Source organism: Sebastes fasciatus, chromosome 13 (genome assembly GCF_043250625.1).
Source record: "Sebastes fasciatus isolate fSebFas1 chromosome 13, fSebFas1.pri, whole genome shotgun sequence".
Lineage (NCBI taxonomy): Eukaryota > Metazoa > Chordata > Actinopteri > Perciformes > Sebastidae > Sebastes > Sebastes fasciatus.
Window position 1 is genome coordinate 662501 of NC_133807.1, and position 23007 is coordinate 685507.

Genomic DNA, 23007 nt, shown 5'->3' on the forward strand with positions numbered 1-23007 from the left:
GCAGGGGGAGACGGAGATCTACGTCTTGTCAGCAGACACAGAGCAGATGATTGAACGAGTCCGCCGGGCCCATCAGGACACATTCCCCTCCCTCTGTCAGCTGGGAAAATACACCACGGTACCAACATCAACAAGCAGATTTTAATAAAAAAAATGCAGATGAAAATATTGTTAATAACTCACACCTAAAAACAGAGCGAACATAACGGTATAGCCAATGTTTTAAAGGTGTTTTATTCAGACTCTCTGCCTTCTGTTCCTTACCTGACCCCAACCTGCAGAGCAACAGCTCGGAGCATCGTGTCTCTCTGGATGTCAATCTTTGGGACAAGTTCAGTGAATTGTCCACCAAATGCATCATTAAGACAGTGGAGTTTGCCAAGCAGCTCCCTGGTTTCACAACATTAACCATCGCTGATCAGATCACCCTGCTCAAAGCTGCCTGCCTCGACATACTGGTGAGTTTTGTAGGGGTGGGGAAAAAAATCCATTCACCTATGTATGGAGATTTTTTTTTTTACGATTTTGAAATTGATTTGTTTTAATACCAGAATCGATATATTTGCGTCATTTGAGTCTATGTGGAAGTAGAAGGAAGTTACCACTTTTATTGTGGTAGTCTGAGTAACGTGACGTCATATCCGTTCCGTATCCGTCAACCAAAACAAACCTCAGAGAGTGTAAACCGTTGAAGGGTCACTGTGGACACGACCTGCACCCTCCCATGTTAAATCCAGCGTGGTAAACACTACACATCCAGTAAAGGATGGAAACACTTTGGGTTTCACACATTGACAGGAAAAGCAGAGCGAGCCGGCCGTCGCTCTCGTCTCCGTGGTCAAATGGGCCGACGCTACAACTGTAGAGCACTCAGATACTGACATTTGTGTTCTCTGCATTGAAACGGCCCCGATGGAGCTGACCATGGATGGATAAAGAGAACGGAGCTGACGGGAGAGCTAGAGACCACCTTGGAGAAGTTAGAGGAAGTAAACACGTGGGACTACGTCCGCTTTTCAAAATAAGGTGTTAACAAAGGGAACTGTATATACAAAATACATCTATGGAAATAAGACTGATGAATTATATTCACCAGAAGTATAAAACATTACATGTCTTTATAAATTAAAAAGAAAATACCACTAATCTGTGAGGGAAATGTCTTTATTCTTTGATTTTTGGGTTGCTGGATAATAAATAATTCCTGCCAATGACTGATATATATGACTTCAGGACATCTCTGACCACATACATGCTGAAAATCAAAAAATGTTACTGGATTCACTTAGAGATTTTACAAAGTAAAAGTCCCTAGAAGTGTATGATTCAACTTTTTCCCATGGTCTAAAGTTAAAAAAGTTAACAAAAATTAATATATCGCAATAAACCGTAATATCGGATCACCTTACTTGTAGAATCGCAAACAAATCGCAATATATATTAATAAAATCATATACATACAATACATATTGGTAGTAAAGTGATAGTATTGGGAGATAGGAGTATCGTCCCAGTCCTAGAGTTTTGTCACACATAAACATACTCTTAGAGCAAGTTACACAAAACAATTCCTTAACAAAGACAAGTCTTTCACACCGGGAAATGTACAGCTGTGGTACAGCACAATGTCTCCTTTAAATAATTCATCTCCTGTTGTTTCCTTCTGCTTTCGGCCACTTCGTCCCCTCTTCTTAGATTCTAAGGATCTGCACCCGCTACACCCCAGACAAGGACACCATGACCTTCTCCGACGGTTTGACTCTGAACCGCACCCAGATGCACAACGCCGGGTTCGGACCTCTCACAGACCTGGTGTTCTCCTTTGCCAACCAGCTGCTCCCGCTGGAGATGGACGACGCAGAGACGGGATTGCTCAGCGCCATCTGTCTGCTCTGTGGAGGTAGTGCAGTGGATATCTGCGGAATATGAGATGAAATAACCAATGACAGAAAATCGCTTTAGTGTTCCCACATTCACATAGAGATGATATGTGTAATAGGGCTGTACAGATTCATGTTCTGTGTACTTACTGTTAAAGTTTCATGTGTGTGTGTGTGTGTGTGTGTGTGTGTGTGTGTGTGTGTGTGTGTGTGTGTGTGTGTGTGTGTGTGTGTGTGTGTGTGTGTGTGTGCGTGCGTGCGTGCGTGCGTGCGTGCGTGCGTGCGTGCGTGCGTGCGTGCGTGCGTGCGTGCGTGCGTGCGTGCGTGTGTGTGCAGATCGTCAGGATCTGGAGGAGTCAGAGAAGGTGGATGTTCTTCAAGAGCCGATGCTTGAAGCCTTGAAGGTTTGACATCTTAGTACTGTTCTGTTACTTGCGGTTTATAACCTTGCACTTTTATTCCAGAAGCAGACGTCCTCCAGTTCCAAAACAAAGATATGTACTTATACAGAAGGCAAAGTTTAATACGTAACTGAAGGCTTTGGTTAACAAGACAGAAACGCCTATCACCTTGGAGCAGTGGTCCCCATCCTGGAGTCTGGGTGCTCTAGGATTGGTCTGCTCTGAGGTTGTCAGAATTAGAGAATAACTAAAACCATAATAACACACTTGGATCATTTATACAAAAGTATGTATATAAAACTATTAAACAATTTGCTACCTAGTAGGCCACATTCTGTTTAAACCCAATATTTGTTTTGTACAATTCATATTTGTTGGTGTTTAGTCTTTCAAAAACAAGATTTTCACTGCAGTCAAAAACCTATTTGCTCTCCCCTGCTGCACACAACGGGAGGCTTGCACCTGTGTTATCGGGGCGGTCTAGCAGCAATCTAACAAATATGACATTACATTTATTTAACCACAGTAACACTAAATCTATTTCAGCTCTAACACTATTACTGTAAATCAATTAAGTTTACTTAGTTATATTCATTAAAGAGAGTTGGTTTGATAAAAAACAGTCTAACTCATTTAGTAAGGGTGATGACGTCAGAAAATATCGGGGTGGGGGCTCAGCTTTTCTTAGATACAAGTAGGGGGGGCTTTACAAAGAAAATAGGTTGGGAACCACTGCCTTAGGGGATAAGGCTGCATGAATCATGTCTCTTATTGTCAGCAAATTCCATGAGAAGACTAAAACCAACACTGACTACATTTACATGCATGTTTTGCCCTTATCTCGAAAAAGACTGTTTACATGGATAATGAAAATGAATATTCCACTAATATTCCTGTTTATATGCAGCCCTTTATACTCCGATTAACGTAACTGGTGGCGAACTTGCTGGACAGACCGTGTGAAAACAGCCTCCCTCTTTCATTCCTTCAACCACGTTCTTGAAACGGTTGCGTTGTGATATTTGCGCATATCCAAAAGCCTGTTGATTTCCAAGTCTTTCATAATGTTTAAAAGTAGGTGTGTTTCTCCTCCCGACCCCAGATGAGGGCTTTTCTTTTGGGCATGCATCTCTGCAGACTTTCGGCTGGTTGGTTTGTGTACAACGCACAGAGCTGGCCGTAAACAGGCAAGAGGCCACGTGTCGCAAACTGCTGTAAAAATCCCAACTGAGACGCATATTCTAATTGTGCTGTAAACATGTCCTAAAAATGCTCCTAAAATCTGAATAATATCGGCTAATTCCATATCTTAATCGTAAAATGCTCCATTTGGAATAAGGCCTAATTCTACAGTTATATCACGTTTTGAACATTGTCATATTCTGAATAATAGTGGAATATTAGTGTGCATGTGAACGTAGTCAATGCGTTAGTCCGTCTCTCAATACTTTGTGACTTTCCTACTCAGTCTGTGGCACTCAGCACCAAACCCATTTGTTGTTACTGAAGGTGTGAATCTTTAAAAGTAGATTTATAGTTTCATTATATAGGGCTTAAAAAGGTTCAGGCAGCTGGTCACTGTAGTTTTTAGCGAGTATTACTCACACAGGAGTGAATTGTGCCTTTGTTTGGGACTATTTTCAGCGGTGCATTAATCCAGATTTGGTGCTTTAGTGAGTATTGTGGCAGCAGGACGGTGTGTGTCAGAATAAAGTCCAGTGTGTGTGTGTTCATGGTGATGAAGGAACATGTCACCCAGTGACACAGTGAGGCTCATTGATGTGTTTTTAATAGTTTTTGGACAACAATGGAGCTCTATGGCACAGAAGAAGAAGATCCAGTAGGCTTTGATACGAACACAATTGATTGTTGGTTTTGGTCTTTTCATTGGATTTTGTTGGCATTAAAAGATTTAGAATATCACCAGATTTATCTCTTAACTAATGGGACTCATGTTATTTAAAAAATACCCACCATATGTAGCAGAATTAGATAAGAACACAACAGATACAAATTTATTTTGATGTAATGTTTCTTTCACTCTCTTTATGCAGCAGTGACGTGGCATCACTGTCAGTGAGGAATTATAGAACAGTAAAATCAAATTGGATCTTCCTGTAAAACACACACATCATTAGTAGAAACATTATAATTTGTCAGTAGAACAATATATTATTAGTAACATTACAGAGGGAATGTCATAATAATATACTGTAGCTGCTTTACCAAATGTATGTATACATATTTATATATTCATACATATAAACAAATACTTTTCCTCCATGTCCTTGTGTGCGCATAGATCTATGTGAGGAGAAGGAGGCCTGATAAACCCTGTATGTTCCCCAAGATACTGATGAAGATTACTGACCTCAGGAGCATCAGTGTGAAGGGTGAGACATGCACACACACACACACGCACACACACACACACACACACACACACACCAGTGCCGTTTATAAACAAACATAATATTATGGTAATCATGTTATCATATTACTAATGCAATACAAGTTGTATTTAGCGCCGTGACGCCTTTGGCACAGGTTGCTGATTTCGGCTACTTTTTAATTTGCCAGAACGCGTCATAATGACAAATGTGATTCAGCCCGTTCATATCAAATCAAACTGTTTTAAGCTTGTACACCAGACCGGACCGGTATAACTGGAAATGGACCCAACTCTAGTGGTGCATGGATTTATGAAGGAGAACACACATGGATGGGATCAAATGATTTAATCATACGGCTCTTCTGTGCTTTCCAAATGTTATTAGTCCCATTGGATTCACTTCTGATAATACAAATCAGGGTTTTTGACGATCCAAAAAATGCATTCACCATACGGCAGCTTCTCTTCCAGTGATTAATTGTAATTAAGATTTGTGGTGGGGCGCCGCATGTGCCCTCTATTGACTGGCCGCCACTGATGCACACCACTGCAGATGGATGTGACAGTGGAGATATTCCATCCATCCATTATCTTTAAACCGCTTATCCTATTCAGGGTCGTGGGGGGGCTGGAGCCGATCCCAGCTGACATTGTCAGGTGTAAAGTGGAGTATGGATTTAATGAGTGTAGGTATTTTGCCCGCAATGTTGCACATTTTTCTATGTTAATATAATAATTGTTTGCACAGCGTGCAATGTTAGAAAGTACGTTAAGAGATTAATTACCTCAGTATTCCACATTACTAATACACTAAAACACTTTTAGAATGCAGCCTCAGTATTCCATATTAAAAATTTGTGTTTTGTTGATTATTTCTCTGTTGTTACAATGCTAATAGTCATTGTATTTTACATCGTTGGTTAGCCTGTTTATTTACCTTCACAATTCCTTCCAACTTGTAAAATCATGCATTTGTGGGATGAGCAGCACAGCTGATTATGTGGGTAGCGCCCAAGAAATATTTGCCAAAATGCTCTGCCAATGGTAAACAGTGTATTCTCCTGTTGGTATTGACTCTTGTTTTGAGTTGTTTGGTGGATTGGATGATTGAACTCTCTATCAGTAACAAGGAACAAACAAGACATATTGGCTATTTTACACTTTATTCATTTAATACACCGTCAGGAGCCTCAGTAGCGGTGGAAGATCCATACGCAGCCACAACAGCCTGGCACCTCCTCCTCATGCTGGTCACCAACCTGGTCACACGTTGCTGTGGGATGGCGTTCCATTCCTCAACCAGGATTGGTTGCAGGTCAGCCAGCGTGGTTGTGTGTTCCCTCAATGATGTCACTAACAAAACAAGGCATGTCATCATTGAAGGCCATCTCAATGCAGTGAGATATCGGGATGAGATTCTGCAGCCAGTGACGATCCCATATCTCCACAATCTGGGACCTAACTTCATCCTCCAAGATGACAACGCTCGCCCCCACAGAGCCAGGGTTATCACAGACTACCTCCACAATGTGGGAGTAGAGAGAATGGAACGGCCTGCCAAGAGTCCACACCTCAACCCAATTCAACACTTGTGGGATCAGCTTGGGCGTGCTGTACGTGTTAGAGTGACCAACACAACCACGCTGGCTGACCTGCAACCAATCCTGGTTGAGGAATGGAACGCCATCCCACAGCAACGTGTGACCAGGTTGGTGACCAGCATGAGGAGGAGGTACCAGGCTGTTGTGGCTGCGTATGGATCTTCCACCGCTACTGAGGCTCCTGATGGTGGATTAAATGAATAAAGTGTAAAATAGCCAATATGTCTTGTTTGTTCCTTGTTACTGATAGAGAGTTCAATCATCCAATCCATCAAACAACTCAAAACAAGAGTCAGTACCAACAGGAGAATACACTGTTTACCATTGACGGAGCATTTTGGCAAATATTTCTTGGGCTCTACCCACATAATCAGCTGTGCTGCTCATCCCACAAATGCATGATTTTACAAGTTGGACATCATTGTGAAGGTAAATAAACAGGCTTTCCAACCATGTAAATTACAATGACCATTAGCATTGTAACAACAGAGAAATAATCCACCAAACACAAGTTTCCAAACTTTTTTTTCCGAGTTTTATGTGAAACTGTTTTCTATCTATGTATACAGATATCGGAGGATACTGGCGGCGTTGAAAAATCCCTGCCATTTCAAAACTACTCACTAACTGCTAACGTTACTCGCGTTAAATAGCGGTCCACTTCCGTGTTTTGGTACGGTTTGCTTTCACACCTGATGCGAACCGTACCCGAGTACATATGATCCGTACTCCAGACCACCTTTTCAAGTGGACTCGGGTACGGATCGACGAACCGTGCCCGAGTACAGTATGGAGCGTTCACACTAATCAATCGAACTGGACTTTGGGGACAAGTGTACTCGGATCCGGGCCTGGGTCCCTGATGTAAAAGCACCCTTAGTATTCCACATTACTAATACTATTACCTCAATTGCAGTCGTGTCATACTCACCACACCAGGTCCCTACATAATGACTTGTTCTCTTATCCTGACCTTTCCCACAGGAGCAGAGCGAGTGATCACACTGAAAATGGAGATACCCGGCTCCATGCCTCCTCTCATCCAGGAAATGCTGGAGAACTCTGAAGGACTGGAAGGGCATGGAGCCGGGGGAGGGAAAGGGGGTGGAGGAGGAAAAGGTAGAGGAGGAGGCAGAGAAGAGGATGACACAGAGCTCGGGAGCTGTCAACCAAGTCCATCGCCCAAATCCATTTCCTCTCCCAGCCCGAGCTCTGTGCCCTGCTCCCCCTCTTCTCCCTCCCCCCCCCCCTCCACCTGAGGCTCTGCACTCAGCACCTCTGGTCCACACAGGACACGGCGTGGTACTGCAACAAAACCATCCCCACAGCTGACTGAAGGCAGAAAGAAACTGCACCTAGTACCAGATGAACCCATAAACTCTCTGGGTTACTGATGACATGATAGGCTCAGTATATACTATAGGTGGTGTGAGGTTGAATGAAAGCTGGTAAACCATGCTGTGAGAACTGGATTTGAGTTCAGACATCATGCAGCATTTTTTGTTCTCTTTTTATAATGCCTAAAAGGTTAATTCCATGCAGACTGTGTGAACCTAAATGAAGGATTATCGAGATACTGAAATGTGGACAGACTGATGAAGAGGATTCCTCTTAAATCACACACCCTCCCTTATAAAAACTCATGTATAGTACGCAGAATCACTATGTGTAATATATTGTATATAAAAAAGGCTTGGAAAGAAGTTGTCAGACTGAGGCGGACTTATACAAGAAGTTATTTTCCTAAGTGTACATGTGTATATACTGTATTTCCCCAATACAACTGTAAAGAGTTCTTCCTTCATCCTCTTCCCAACATCACCCCCCCACACACATACACACTGTCCCCAACCTTCTGCTTTCCCCTCACAGACACATCATGGAAAAAGAATAGTCCTTGACTTGATTTCCATCCACTGGAATCAGAAATGTAAAGCTTGAGGCATTGCTCCATGCGTTACTTTGCATCAACATCTGTAAGAAAAGATGTATGTAGTTTGTTTTCAGATGGAGCTTCAGCAACTCAAGTGACTTCTCATCAACAAACTGTGGAACAAGACATTTTCATTTTAAAATAATACAACATCTTCCTGGTGGACAAACTGGGATACAAGGAGATATGTCAAACAGTCACTGTGTTTTACCCGGGAAGCTGTTTTGGATCACGGAAAGTAAATTTACTCAAGCGGTCATTTTCTTTGAATGGCAAGTTGTGTTTATTGTTTCATGAGTCATAGTCATGATCATTTGACAGATTATTTAGTACTTTAACATATCCTGAAGTTTAACATGTCAGAGTTTTTCAGTATAGCAGCAAGTCAGGGGTCATTGTCAGAACAAAAGTAACAGAAGTTTCTTTCGTCCCTCAACACCCATGTTACTGTAGAGTCCAACAACAACATTAAATGTGTTCTTATTAGGGCTGTCAATCCATTAAAATATTTAATCCTGATTATTCACATGATTGTCCATAGTTAATAGCAATTAAACACAAATCACATTTTTTATCTAAATTTAGTCTTATCATGGGACATGGGAGTGGGCAAATATTCTGCTTTATGTATGTATATATTTATTATTGTAAATCAGTTAACAACACAAAACAATGACAGATATTGTCCAGAAACCCTCACAGGTACTGCATTTAGCATAAAACAATATGCTCCAATCATAACATGGCAAACTGCAGCCCAACAGGCAACAACAGCTGTCAGTGTGTCAGTGTGCTGACTTAACTATGACTTGCCCCAAACTGCATGTGATTATCATAAAGTGGGCATGTCTGTAAAGGGGAGACTCGTGGGTACCCATAGAACCCATTTACATTCACTGATCTGGAGGTCAGAGGTCAAGGGACCCCTTTGAAAATGGACATGACAGTTTTTCCTCCCTAAAATTTTCACAAACTAATTTCATTCACAAAGTTATATGGATGTTATTGATTTACACCGATCTTAATATTCAAGTTTTAATGCCCCTTTCAATAATAATCCAACTCTTGATCTACTTGTGAAAAAAGATTATATTAATGATAATAATAAATGTTAATGCTACATGTTACTGATGCTGCTTTGATTACAGAATATTCCAGCTCGTTTTCATTCCCAGGGCGTCAAATACCGACGGCTTCTCACACTCATCAGTATTAGATTAGATTCAGCGCCGGAATGAGACCCACCGGGTGTTCCATTAACTACGATGTAAACCCATCTGGGTCAATATTAAATGCTCCGGGAAAGTGCTGTGATGATGTAGTTTAAAGAGCGAAAGGGATACACAGGGCGGCTAGGAAGGGAGGTGGATGGGTCCAACAAACAAGGCTTTCATCCAGGAAGGGAGTTGGATGGGTCCAACAAACACAAGGCTTTCATCCAGGAGGGGGGTGGGGGGTGGATGGGTCCAACAAACGCAAGGCTTTCATCCAGGAAGGGAGGTGGATGGGTCCAACAAACACAAGGCTTTCATCCAGGAGGGGGGGGGTTTGGATGGGTCCAACAAACACAAGGCTTTCATCCAGGAGGGGGGGGGGGGGGGGGAAGGGTGGATGGGTCCAACAAACACAAGGCTTTCATCCAGGAGGGGGGGTTGGATGGGTCCAACAAACACAAGGCTTTCATCCAGGAGGGGGGGGTTGGATGGGTCCAACAAACACAAGGCTATCATACAGGAGGGGGGGGCGTGGGGTGGATGGGTCCAACAAACACAAGGCTTTCATCCAGGATGGGGGTTGGATGGGTCCAACAAACACAAGGCTTTCATCCAGGAGGGGGGTTGGATGGGTCCAACAATCACAAGGCTTTCATCCAGGAAGGGGGTTGGATGGGTCCAACAATCACAAGGCTTTCATCCAGGAAGGGAGGTGGATGGGTCCAACAAACACAAGGCTTCCATCCAGGAGACCGCTGTTCGTGTCCTGTGCGTCACGTTACAATCAGCTATTCGTTCATGTCCCGTGTTCACAATGTTCAGTGCCATTTTCCCTGTACGAACTTAGTGTTTTTTTACGCCCAACCATGTTGTTTTTTCCTGAACCTAACTATAGCGGTTGTATTTTCTGAACCTAAGAAAGTATTTCTGTTTAATTCACAACATGGTATCAGTATATGAGGAGTTGGGACGAGAATGTGTTGAATATACTTATTAGCCAAGCTGTTATTGGGTTTCCTTTAGAACCATGATGTCCTCTATCTTTTGCTCTTTGGGGGCATAACGATACAATAATAAGGTTGGTTGATATTAAAATGACATGTTTAAGCAAAGCAAACACAAATCAGCAAACACGCCTGAAATTTGAATTAACAGTAATATCAACTGACCAATCGTTTAATCTATATTGCTTCAAATTCACTGTGCAGACATTACTTCTGCAGCTAGTGACAATGCTTTTACAGACTGAGGGTTGCCAGATCCCCAGGTCAGGTATCCCCCATATTTCACACTTTTATTCTAATTAAAGTAGTTCACCTTTTACATAAAAAAACAAAACTGGCAAAATTGTACAGAGGATGAGGAGTTAAAATGACAAGATGGTCAGATAACATTCAAATATTGGTAGTGAAAATTCAGCAGCACCCTGACCCTGATTACCCAAATCTATGCTTATGCCATCAACTGTATGACTATAACACAAACGTCATTTTAAATTGGAAGAAAAGGATGGTGGACTGTAGATGCAGTGAAATAAATTTACATGACAAAATATTGTAAATATTTAGTAGTAATAATAATAGTTAATAGTATTCTTGACTAATTGATGACAGATGTTAAATGCCTGTTTGTTCATTTTTGTATAGAGCCACTGTCGTACAGAAGTACTACCACGTCATTAATAGATAGTATCGTAGGTGTGAGAAAGGTTTAAGGCATGCCATGTCTCAGCTGTCACAACAGGGTAAATGTGTGCTCTTTCAAAGCCATTGAAGTCAGTGGCTAAACTAACAGAATAAGCGCCCATGTTGTCGACGAGAAGCCAGTCCCCCACATGCAACTCAGGAAGCCAGCAGCTGTCCATTACTTTGTCAAGGCTGTCGCAGGTTGGACCCCAGATGACAGACCGGTGTCTCTGCTCGCTGCTCTCAGCAGCCTGTGTAGAGCACAAACATTGAAATAGAAAATCCACATCACATGACATTCTCCCACAATCTATTCCTTTAAATCTCATGTCTGACATCACTCATTTCTCAGGCCAGATGGTGAGTAACTAACATGCTGTTCCACATGTTATTTTAAACAAACAATTCTCAGTTGCTGTTCATGAGGATGGAACAATTCCACACCTCAAGATTTACAGATGCAGCCATCTAGAATTTCCCCTCCCTCCTTGATGGGGCCCAGGCAGATCCGTGACGGGTCCCCACTGGGACCTTGCCAGGTCCTTGGCTGAAAGGAGATCCCCACAATGACGCAGTGAACGCGGGGCCAACTGGTAATGCCCCTGAGCGTTAAGCCTGGAGCACACTGCCCGCTTCATGCTCGCGTGACGGCAGCGTCGTGTGTTGTTTTTTATTTCAGCGTCCATGTTAACAGGTTAGAGTGGACACACTGCCCGCATGAGACGCACGTCAGACGCGCGTCAGACGCACGTCATACCAGCAAGATTACTACAGTTTCCATGTCTAGACATCTGTAGAATATGTCACAGACAGTGAAAGTGATCTAGTGACTGTATATTAACTTCATACCAGCAAGACTTTACTACAGTTTCGAGGTTTATCTGTAGAATATGTTACGGAGATGAAAAAAAAGTAAAGTTAAGTAAACTTGTTTTTAAATCAACACTTCCTGCTTTCATTTCAAAATAAAAGCCCTCAGGCGTTTTTTCTATAGACAGAATCCCTTCATTTGTTAACACAAGGCTTTTATTCTGCAATATGAGCAGTCAGTGCTGTGGAAAACGCAGTCACGTTGGGGGCTCCAAAAATTTATAAAGTTTGGGGTTTATATCAACACTTCCTGCTGTCATTTCGAAATAAAAGCCCTGAAGCAGGTTTTCTTTGCACAGAATTCCTTCATTTGTTAACACGAGGCTTTTATTCTGAAATATGTGCCGGACAGTGATGTGGAACAAGCAGAGAGTTAGAAAGCATCATAAATGAATACAGTACGGAGTTTTAATTGTGGATTATTACTATTATTTACTAATTACCACACGTTTCTGAACCTTTCTCTGTCTAAAATAAATATAAATTATATTTATCATGAAGGCCATTAAAAGGCAAACTCTATGTAGAAAGAAAGGGCTGACAGCAGCATCAGAAACACAGCTGACAGGTAGCTGACACGCTCCCGACAGGCAGCTAACTCGCGTCTAGTGTGAACACCCTAGGTGGGCATCACGCGGCCACGACGCGACGCTGCCGTCAGGCGAGCCTGAAGCGGGCAGTGTGCCCCAGGCTTTAGTGTCTGGAGACCAGTTGCAATGGCTGCGAGGATGCAATCTGATTGCGTTCTGTCATCGGCAATTAATGTTTGCCTTTGAATTAACCATAACCACAATCTTTCCCTAAGTATTACAAAGTATGTTAGTTGCCTAACCCTAACCATACATCAACCATAGATTATTTATATAACCATGACCTTTGACTTTAACCATGTAGTAGTTGCCATGCTCAGACACTGTGGAAAGCAATTTTAAATTGTTGGCATTGGACATAAAAAAACTGAATCTGGTGCTTCGGAGAATCGTCCCATATTGATGTTGTTATGTTGTGACAGGGTTGTTATTTACCCTGTAAAGGTATGGTTCAAGCTTGTGGGCAACATCATTGATAAGGCAATTCAGGGAGCCATACGCTCCATCATTAATGTAGTACATCATCGTTCTGCCAGGGCGCTTTTCCTCACCGTCTGGAAAAAATACATGCAAAATAAAAATGTTACTAAAATGGCAACTATGCAATATTTTTGCAAAGATGTGAAAATAAAAATAATTTTATAATAATTATAATAAAAATTATGCTTTTTATCTATGGTCCCTCTGCCCCTCCACCACATGCAACCAGGTATGTGCGGTTCTACACAAAGTAACTACAACCCTGCAAGTCAGGATTGTTCTCAATCAGAGGCTGAGCATGGCTGTCTACTAAAGATGATTCATGATGTAGTGGTCCATTGCCGTGTCCTGCCATCAGACACATCTGTCGCCTACACCTCTTGTATCAGAAGGTCGGTGGTTCGATCCCCGATCCCCCGATTGTTTAGATCCTGATGGGCAGGTTGGCACCTTGCATCGCAGCGTCTGCCATCAGTATACGAATGTGTGTGTGAATGTGTGAATGCTGACATGTAGTGTAAAGAGCTTTGAGTGGTCAGAAGACTAGAAAGGCGCTATATAAATGCAAGCCCACTACTTACAGTAGATGACATCGGTGCGCCCCCAGCTTGGAGAAACAGACAGGAGTATTGGCGCAGGAGCAATGCAATTGAGTGCTGTGGGTGGGGGCAGCAAAACATATTTTATACACCTAAAAGAAAGGCTCACCTAAAAAAAACTATCCATTTAGGCGTATGCTATATTTAGAACATTGTTGATGGGAACTGAACTGAAAGTAAAACTTATTTATGCTCTCTCCAAAGTCAGCAGACTCAGTTGAGATTGAGAAGAACAGCATAGATAAGTTTCATTTTCAGTTCAGTTCCCCGTCGGAAAGGGCAGTCTGACGGCAAGATAAAGTGGTGAAAATATTGTTCATATAGCATACACTTAAATGGATATAAATGTTTTAGATGAGCCCTTCTTTTAGGTGGCTAAAATGTGTTTTGCTGCTGCCCCCCGTCCACAGCAGTACATTATATTGCTTTGCTCCTGTGACAGTACTCCTGTCTGTTTCTCCAAGCTGGGGGCGCACCAACGTCATCTACTGTAAGTAAAACACTGACTAAAGATAAATGCCTAATACAACCCCACTTAAAAACACCCAAACTCTCCCTTTAAAATCAAGATACATTGAAATAAAAAGACATATTGTATGTGTTAATACTGAAACTCAACATCAATGTGGCTTCAAAAGACATCTATACATTACCGCTATGTTCTTCCATATCATCTAAGATTACTCTTTTGGCAAAGACGTTCACTGATAGTGTGAAGGCTGATTCCACATGGTATCGACCTGGTTCTGCAATAATCTGAACCCCACTGTCAGGCGGGAAGAATTCATCCAGTGCTCCATTAATGACTTCTGAAAACTAGGAGGGAAAAACACAATGAGTTGATAGCATATTTCACAGGTATTACACCTTTATTCATATTTCAGACATTTCGCTGGCACTTTAACAGTAACCAGTATTACAGGCAACAGAGGTAAGGTTCCTGCATGTGTTTCTATGAAGTATGAGCCATGTAATTAGAGAGCTTGGATCGAAACCACTGGCAAAGTTTGATCAAATGTCTCCAACATTGCATTAAATGTTGTCATGCTTGCTTGAGGTAGAGAAACCTTGATAACTAAAATATCACACAACCACTAAAGAGTAAAAGGACATAGGTTTCCTTGAATGGTCCGACATGGCACTTACAAGGGAAAAAGTTGACGTAATTATTATATGGTGAGGTGCTGCACAACAATGAGTGGAGCATTACCTAACACTGTCTATTTTCTTTATTTTACCTCTTCAAATTTCACATGAAAATCCTCTCTCCCAGGGAACCCTCCACCAATATCCAAGAGACTCATCTGGATGCCCAACAAATTCTGAAAATGAGACAAATACCACTGTCTAATAAGGCACCATTTATAAAGGGCTTATAAGATTGGACAGACCATTTTTTCATGGAGATTGTGTATTTTCGGAGCAGTGGGCCTTCGGAACAATGGCCGTTTGTTTTTGGGATAACGTGCTGTCGGAGAAACGGGCTTTCGATCCAATGGGACATTTTTTTGCACTTCTGGGTTTTCGTAATAATAGGTTGTGGGAACAACGGCATGGCACCCTGGTCTGAGCAGTGTAGAAAAGAATATGTAACTAGCTCCCCACTGGACCCAGATATTTCAACCATATTGCTCTTATCTAAAAGCAGACAGAGCTTATAATAAGTCTGTAGAGTTTTCACAGTGATAGAAAATGACCCATAAAAGAGGGCACTAAAAACACTGTTGCCTCGGGATGTCACGGTGAGGAAAATTTCCCACCAGCTAATACACTTGTGACAATACCGATGTTACCGATTACACTGGACATTTTACAAGAAAAGTTGACGGTCAATATGTAGAGAGCTTACTTTGATCTTTAACATTGGATGGCTGTGTGTCTGGTCTCGCTGCGAGGCCGCAGGTTTCCTGGTCCTGGCTGGGACTGCTCCATCCTCCATACGGCGATGGCCTCATTAACGTTATGGTTCTCTTATAGCATTGGGTTTAAATCCAAAATATTGCCAAACAGGCCCTTTTGCTTTTTGCTTTGACACCAAATTTTCTGCCATCATCTTGTCTTTCAATTCACAAGTTTGTAGCTGTAGCGTGACAATTAAAAGACAAATAATAACGAAAGATGAAAATAATTAAGTTATTATTTAATTATTGAAACTTATCTCAGAAAGTTCATGTGACCTCTTAAGAGGGCTAAGGGCACTAAGTGGTGAGATGCTTAATTTATGACCGGCCTGGTTAAACTCACAGAGGAGAAACAACAACAAGATTTATTATCCATTTTGACCATTTGAGCTTTTTCATTGAATTAGGAATCTGTTACGGGTTGAAGGTCCTGACATCTGTTTTTCTTCCCAAAGAATCAGAAAAGCGGTGAAGTACATTAATTAACATGCTATGTTTAACCAATAATCTGAAAAGAACTGAAGTTGTGTACAGATTGGAGCTCTCAAGCAGAACTGGAGGAATAATATGAAGACCAGAGGTTTTTTTCCCCCCTCGGTTTACGACCTGCACTGCATTCCTTTGAGTGGCTCACAGTCACACAAACAGACATCCAAACTGTGAATAAAACTAAATGAAACTGACATTTAATGCAAATTAACATGTATGATTTGATGTGTTATGCTTTGCTAACATATGTTGTAATAACAGGACGTTTTGTTTAACATGTTTGGGACAAGAATACAACTGAAATTAGTAGGAGCCAGCAGAGAGACGTACAACCCGTCTCTAATCCCATCCCCCATCCTTCTTCCCTTTCATTCTTTTGAAATTTACATCTTAGTTTAAGTTTAGTTCAATTTATCTAGTTCAGTCATTTTCACTTTTGATAACTCAAATACTTATGCTAATGAATAAGTAATCATAAGCTGCAGAGCAGAACTGTAAGTAGGGCTATCTTTTTTAAATCACTTAGATCAATTGCCAGCCAACATGTTATTTCTATATATGTATATTATAGGTCCCCAGAGATCGTAAACAGAAATTTGGGTGCACACTAATGCTTCAGTTAATCTTATATTTTGATATGTTTTTAATCTACCTGAAGGGTATTAAACCTTCAAACGTTGATTGAGAACCATACATGAATTGAATCCTTTTTATTGTTACATATAGAATTAGGTACATGATAATCAACTCTATTTACATTTCCCTTAGTTTTACTGTATGTTGCCTAAATTGAATTTGACTCTGCTGTTAACTTTTATCTCACTGAAGTCCAATAGACACAGAAGCCTGTCTGTTTCAGAGTGACCCCTCCCTCCTCTCTGTTGCTCTCATTTGGACTGATTGTTTTGATATAGTGAGATTAATCTTATCCCTTCATTTACTATGTGATAAGCGCACATAGCTAATTAGTATAAATCCTGAAAAAGAAATTTCAATACAGAATCTAAACTCAGATGGGAGTTGTCAGCTGGATACATCAGTAACATAAGACCCTGAACAGAGACCCATAAAACTACAAGCAACATTGAGATCTGCCTCTTCTTCTGTCCCCCCGACCCCCCCCACCCCCCGACCCCCCCCACCCCCAAAATTTAGAGTCAATTTTTCTCAGTTAAGAAATTGATAGTTAATATTAGATGCAAGAATAATTAAGAAAATCCACCAATGAACGCTAAACCTAAATTAGACAACACCTAAATTTAGAATATGAAACTGCTTCACAATCTTCTCTGCTGCTGAATGGTGCATTAATACCTGAAACAAATACTAAATAGGGTGGCACCTGGGTGAATTCTGATAGTAAACCTGTGTGTGTGATATCTGAAGCTGAGTCTCATCACTCTCCTTCACATTTTACGACAATTCATGGGTTTATGATTAATAATTTTGAGTTATTCATTATAGATATATATATTATATGAATCAACGATTGATTATCAATCTTCTCTAAGCAATATTGCTACATAGCGTTCATCTTCTGATTGATAACACATAGGCATGTAATTTGGGTGTATGCCCGAACATCGTTTAACACCAGTAACACCGACTACCATGGCAAGTCTATTGTAGGCCATGCTGACGCTAATGCTAACAAGCAGCAAATGTTGATACAAGCTATTAGCATTCCTCACAAAGACATAATGGCCAGACAGAAAAAAGGATCAATCAGAATAACATCACAGAGCGATGGACCAGCTTCGGATTTCTGCAGTGGAACACCTCAACTCCAGGGTTCAAGCTACCGAAAACCGGCTGACCGAGTTGGAGGCTGCTGTTACGGGATGGGACGGGAGGTTTTTTTGTCGGTGTGGGAATAGACAGGACTATAAATACACCCCTGTGTCATCTTAGAGGAGGAAAAACATCAACCAGAAAGACTTTTTTACAACCCAAAAGTCTTATTAATGCTCTCTATAATCCTCTTATAAGTTATAACTGACCTATAAAGCATTAACAGTAAATTAGTTCTATAAAGCCATTAGTCACAACATATGAACACTTTATAAAGAGTGCCTTATTAGAGAGTGGTACCACAATGTCAATCAATCAATAAACACAAACATTATTCCTTGAAAAAAAGAGCATTATTAAACGTCTACATTACATCTGCATTTACAGTTATAGATTTAATAGTATTCTGTTAGCAAGTTTGGTTATCATTTAAACAACCTTATCTACCTTAGAAAATGCAATGCTAACTTCTTTTAGGAATGCCCTGCTCCACACTCACACACAGATACACACATTTGCACAAGCTGTCCAGTACAACCACAGTCTGAGCTGATGAACCATGAGCAGCTCCACTGAAGCAGTGCCTTCCCTCGTCTTGGTGATGAGGGAAGGGAAGTTATAAGATTTAGTTTGACCGCCACTGCTTTGTTGAGACGATTTACATCACAATTGCAAATAATCACAACAAACTTGATTAATGGCTTTACCTCTATGTAAATGTTGCTGTAGTTTTGTCATGTTCTATTGCTATGACGATGACTTACCGCTATGTCAAAGACATGTCGGGCATCTGCAATGGCCTTCTTGAATGCTGAACTTCCAGTGCACTCGCTGCCTACATGAAAGCTGACCCCAATGACCTCTAAGCCCAGCTCTCCAGCACGTTCCAGCAGCTTACCAACTGTCACCAGTTTGACTCCAAACTTGGAACTGAGTCTTATCAGTGATTTGGAGTCATCCACTGCGATGCGGAGTACCAGTCTGGAAAGTGAGTGGAAAGAAGTTTTAATCAATACTCTAAAAAAAATCTACACTAGAAGCTAAAATATTATTAGTTGTTCACTTACTTGGCTTTGGCATGACAAAGAGAAATTTTTAGGAGTTCATCCTCACTATGAAAAGTCATCATATCTACTCCACGAGCACAGGCATATTTGATATGCGACAGTGGTTTGGTTGTATGTGCGTTGATGATTCTGTCAGGTGTTACTCCGAGGGACAGGACCTGCTGGATCTCACCCTGTGTAAGACCAAAAAATGTTTCAAATGAGCAAACTGAGAAGGAAACAACCTTCCACCATAACAAAGAAAACAGAGAGCTTGATTATCTTTGAAATACTTCATCAGTACCTTGCTGGCACAGTCAAAACCTGTGTCCAGAGCACTCATTATCCTCAAAACTGCTGCGGTGTTGTTGCACTTCACTGCATAGAAAGGCTTGACCCAAGGTAAGTTAGTAAGCCACCTGAGGTGTCTTTTATATATATTATCTAGATTTGCCACATAGAATGGCTCTTCATTGTCCTGAATGAATAAAGCAAAGTTAAAATTTGATTTTGAAAATGCACATCTCAAGAACCTCAACTATCTCACAATACTTTCACACAATCACACAGAGATTCATAGAAACTTAAGTGACACGATGTCTCTGATACTCACCACTGAACCAAGCTCTTTTATTTTATTGTCTATGAAATCATTGATGGTCTTTCCATTGTCTAAAATGTCAATGTCACAATTATCAGGGGACAAAACATGCATGACTGTTCCATTTTTAGTTACTGGTCCTGCAAGGGATGACAAGCAGTAAAAGACAAAAGCATAAAATTAACACATTTTGTTAATATAAAGCTGGATCTCCAAAAAAGAATCAGCTTTGTTTGTCTTTGTTTATAGATAGTTGTCTATATTATGCAGTGGTGGAAGAAGTATTCAGATCCTTTACTTAAGTAAAAGTACTAATACCACACTATGAAAATACTCCACTACAGATAAAAGTCCTGCATTCAAAAGCTTACTTGAGTAAAAGTATGCAATTATTATCAGCAAAATGTACTTAAAGTATCAAAAGTAAGAGTACTCATTGTGCAGTAAAATGTTCCCTGTCAGTGTTTTACAATTTTTTATGGTGATTTTGGATTAATATTACTGCTGCATTCATGTGTATGTTGCATTTTATTGCTGTAGATGTTTAAGGTTGTGCTCATTTTAACTAAATCTCTGAAGAATCCACTTATCCTGAGCTCAGAGCTTTGTGACGATGCATTTTCCAGCTAATCCAAGTGAGATTTTTAAATAGTTCATTAACTGAAGATGTAGGATACGTTTCTCAACTCATAAAGAAACACTTCATTCTTCAGTTTTTCAATAACAATAAAATTCAAAATCACCAAATTTGGAGATACACGGTTTTCACTGAACAGGAAGAGGTATGAACAAATCTGAAAAGTAAATATAGTGGAGTAAAAAGTACAATATTTGCCTCTGAGATGTAGTGGAGTAGAAATGTAAAGATGCATAAAATGGAAATACTCAAATAAAGTATCAGCACCTTGAATCTGTACTTAACTAGACAGTATTTGAGTAAATGTACTTACATTGCACTGAAATCATGCCATGCAAATAGTGGTCAAAAATGTATCTCTAACATTCATATGTCTCACACATTACATCACATTAAACATCACCCAGAGAAGACTTTTTTAATCTTACCACATCTTGAATTCTCCTCCATATTTTGCAACCCTGAAATTCTCAAATATTTTCAAATGAGTATAAGTATTATAGCAGATTATATTCTATAAAACAGAACTGGAAGTACGTTTGATAGCAAGTACTCACACATGTCCAATGTGAAATAGGACAGAGTGACATGCTGGTTTTATTAGCTCACTAGTGGCTTTTCCCTGCCTACTTTTTTGAAAGCAAACAATATCTTACCTTGATTCCCTAATTCCCTAAACAATATACTTATATTGTTGGAAATGTGTAAATTCAATTATATGTTTATTGCTGAGTTCTTATAAGGTGGTGTTGTACTGGACTACAATATATTTAGAGGTGTTTTGTAATTTTTTTGTCCTTCCTATTTACACATGAGATTTACACCTCTGAAAATAATGCAGTCCAGTACAACACCACCACTATCTGTCACCTCAATTCTAAAACACATATTTCAATTAACACCTCTATGACAGTGTCAACAAAAATACCAAAGTACATATGTATGTGTGTCTTCCACAGAGAGTTGTTTTTCTCATAAGCAAACGATGGCTCATGTTTGATCAAGCCCATTTTAGTTGACATAGTTAAATTAAATGATATGAATGCACGTTGATGAGAGTCAGACCTAGGGGTGAAGTTACTCCTTAAGCTAATGTTGATTTGTTCTGTCTTGATCCTGTCATTATCAGAGGTATTATGCTCGGGGCAGACTGGGCACATCAGAGAGCAGTAGCAAGCGGGGACCAGGTAGGCCAGCCCACACTACACGCCACAGCAGGTACGCTGATAGCCCACTCCTTCTTCACATGCTCACGGCTGACTAGCTCTGTAGCTACCCCTAGAGAGCTGTGTAAGTACTGACAGACCATTATTGAGGCAGAGCTGGTTTGACCGTGACACTATGAAAAATTATGTGCAAAGGTGATCATAAGACTAATAACAGTTAAGACAAATTCAAAAAACAAGCTAGACAACAGTCAGTATTCAAAAACCAAACAAGATGAATTCCAAAATAACCCAATGCCCCTAACTTTTCCTTAAATCAGTCAAACAAGCCAGTGGTGACAGGGTTATAATATCTTGGTAATATTATTCAAATGGTTAGTTATTTCTTGTATGGTAGCACTGAGGTCACATATCAACATACAACAATCAAGTCCCTATTAAATGGTAATTGGTCTTGCATTTATATAGTGCTTTCTAGTCTTCCGACCACTCAAAGCACTTTACACAACATGTCAGCATTCACCCATTCACACACACATGCCCACCTGTTAAGGTGCTAATCATCAAGATCTAATCTACTCATTCACACACCGATGGCACAGCCTTTGGGAGCAATTTGGGCTAAGTAACTTACTCAAGGACACCTCAACATGTGGACTGGAGGAGCCGGGGATCGAATCGCCGACCTTCCGATTGGTGGACGATGTGCTCTGAGCTGCCTCTGAGCCACAGCCACCCCAAGTAATACTGGTATAGTCATTGGTCTACCTGTAGACCATCTGGAGGCAGATGACCGGCCACCCAAAGCCAGGCTCTGCCCAGGGTTTCTAGCCATTAAAAGGGAGTTTTTTCTTGCCACTGTTGCATAAGAATGCATGCTCATGGGGGATCTCTTGTTGGATATCTAAACTATAGAGTACGGTCTTGACCTGCTCTGTATGAAAAGCGTCTTGAGATAACTTCTGTTATGATTTGACGCCATATAAAAATAAATTGAATTGAATAATATCCTTGGATATTCTTGGAACAATGTCTTTTAGCAGGCATTTTGCTGCAGAAGCACAGTCACTTGCAAGTCCATGCTTCAGGCAAGTTTGAGAACTTGAATCTGTTTATACAAGAATATTGGCATAACATCACATTTCGGCATATGAATAAAGTCTATTTGCAGAGCTTCAAAGGGTCCCTGAGGGAGAGAATGTGTCGGAATATCGTCTGTTCTGTTTTTCAGGGATTATGATGTTGCACAGTGTTCATAGGTGGAGATAGAGTGCAGCATGTTGCAAGTGTCACAGGAAGCAAGTACTAGGTCTGGCCGTCAATGGGAGTCCTTCTCTCATACTGTATGGGATGAATCCACACACGTAACTGTTTTGCTAATTAGAGGCATGTGTTTGTTGAGGGCTGTGATGCATATGCAACAAGTGTCTTTTTCTCTTGGTATACCAACAGTTCCCGTTTGTGGTGTCTGTAGATTTCTCTGTTTTTTATGTATAATTCACTCACCAACAGGCTGTGGGTTTGACGGCTATGGGTGTCTTAAATCTTCTTCTGGTCTTTCAAGGTTTCTGCCTAAGAACAGGTAGTATTAACAGATGAGGTTAGGTCACAGTAAGAATGTTTTGTCATCCATTGCATATGATCAAAACTTTGGGATATCTGGCACAGAGGGAGGCCGAGTTTGTTATTTCTGCAAGTTCGGACTTCTGACCAATTTGAGAATCTGTTTAC

The 23007-nt window shown here is 40.7% G+C and overlaps 2 protein-coding genes across 2 annotated transcripts in view; one reads left to right on the forward strand and one right to left on the reverse strand.

Annotated features, from left to right (window-relative positions):
• The window catches only part of LOC141779927 (retinoic acid receptor alpha-B-like), a 34476-nt gene extending 25743 nt beyond the window's left edge, over positions 1–8733 (forward strand). Inside the window, exons 5-10 of the mRNA XM_074654946.1 lie at positions 1–118; positions 282–458; positions 1696–1900; positions 2217–2284; positions 4584–4674; positions 7259–8733. The exon at positions 1–118 is cut by the window's left edge and continues 43 nt beyond it. Of these exons, the coding sequence (XP_074511047.1) occupies positions 1–118; positions 282–458; positions 1696–1900; positions 2217–2284; positions 4584–4674; positions 7259–7533 (934 nt within the window). The 3' untranslated portion in view covers positions 7534–8733. The remainder of the gene's footprint in view (positions 119–281; positions 459–1695; positions 1901–2216; positions 2285–4583; positions 4675–7258) is intronic.
• A 1086-nt stretch (positions 8734–9819) lies between these two features.
• LOC141779991 (ornithine decarboxylase-like) lies at positions 9820–19339 on the reverse strand. The gene is made up of 7 exons (XM_074655032.1): positions 19177–19339; positions 18894–19066; positions 18591–18807; positions 14884–14967; positions 14299–14461; positions 13002–13192; positions 9820–11357 (listed from the first exon to the last, which is right to left on the reverse strand). The coding sequence occupies exons 1-7, from the start codon at positions 19213–19215 to the stop codon at positions 11100–11102; spliced, it is 1125 nt and encodes a 374-aa protein (XP_074511133.1). The 5' UTR covers positions 19216–19339; the 3' UTR covers positions 9820–11099.
• Between the last annotated feature and the right edge of the window lie 3668 nt (positions 19340–23007).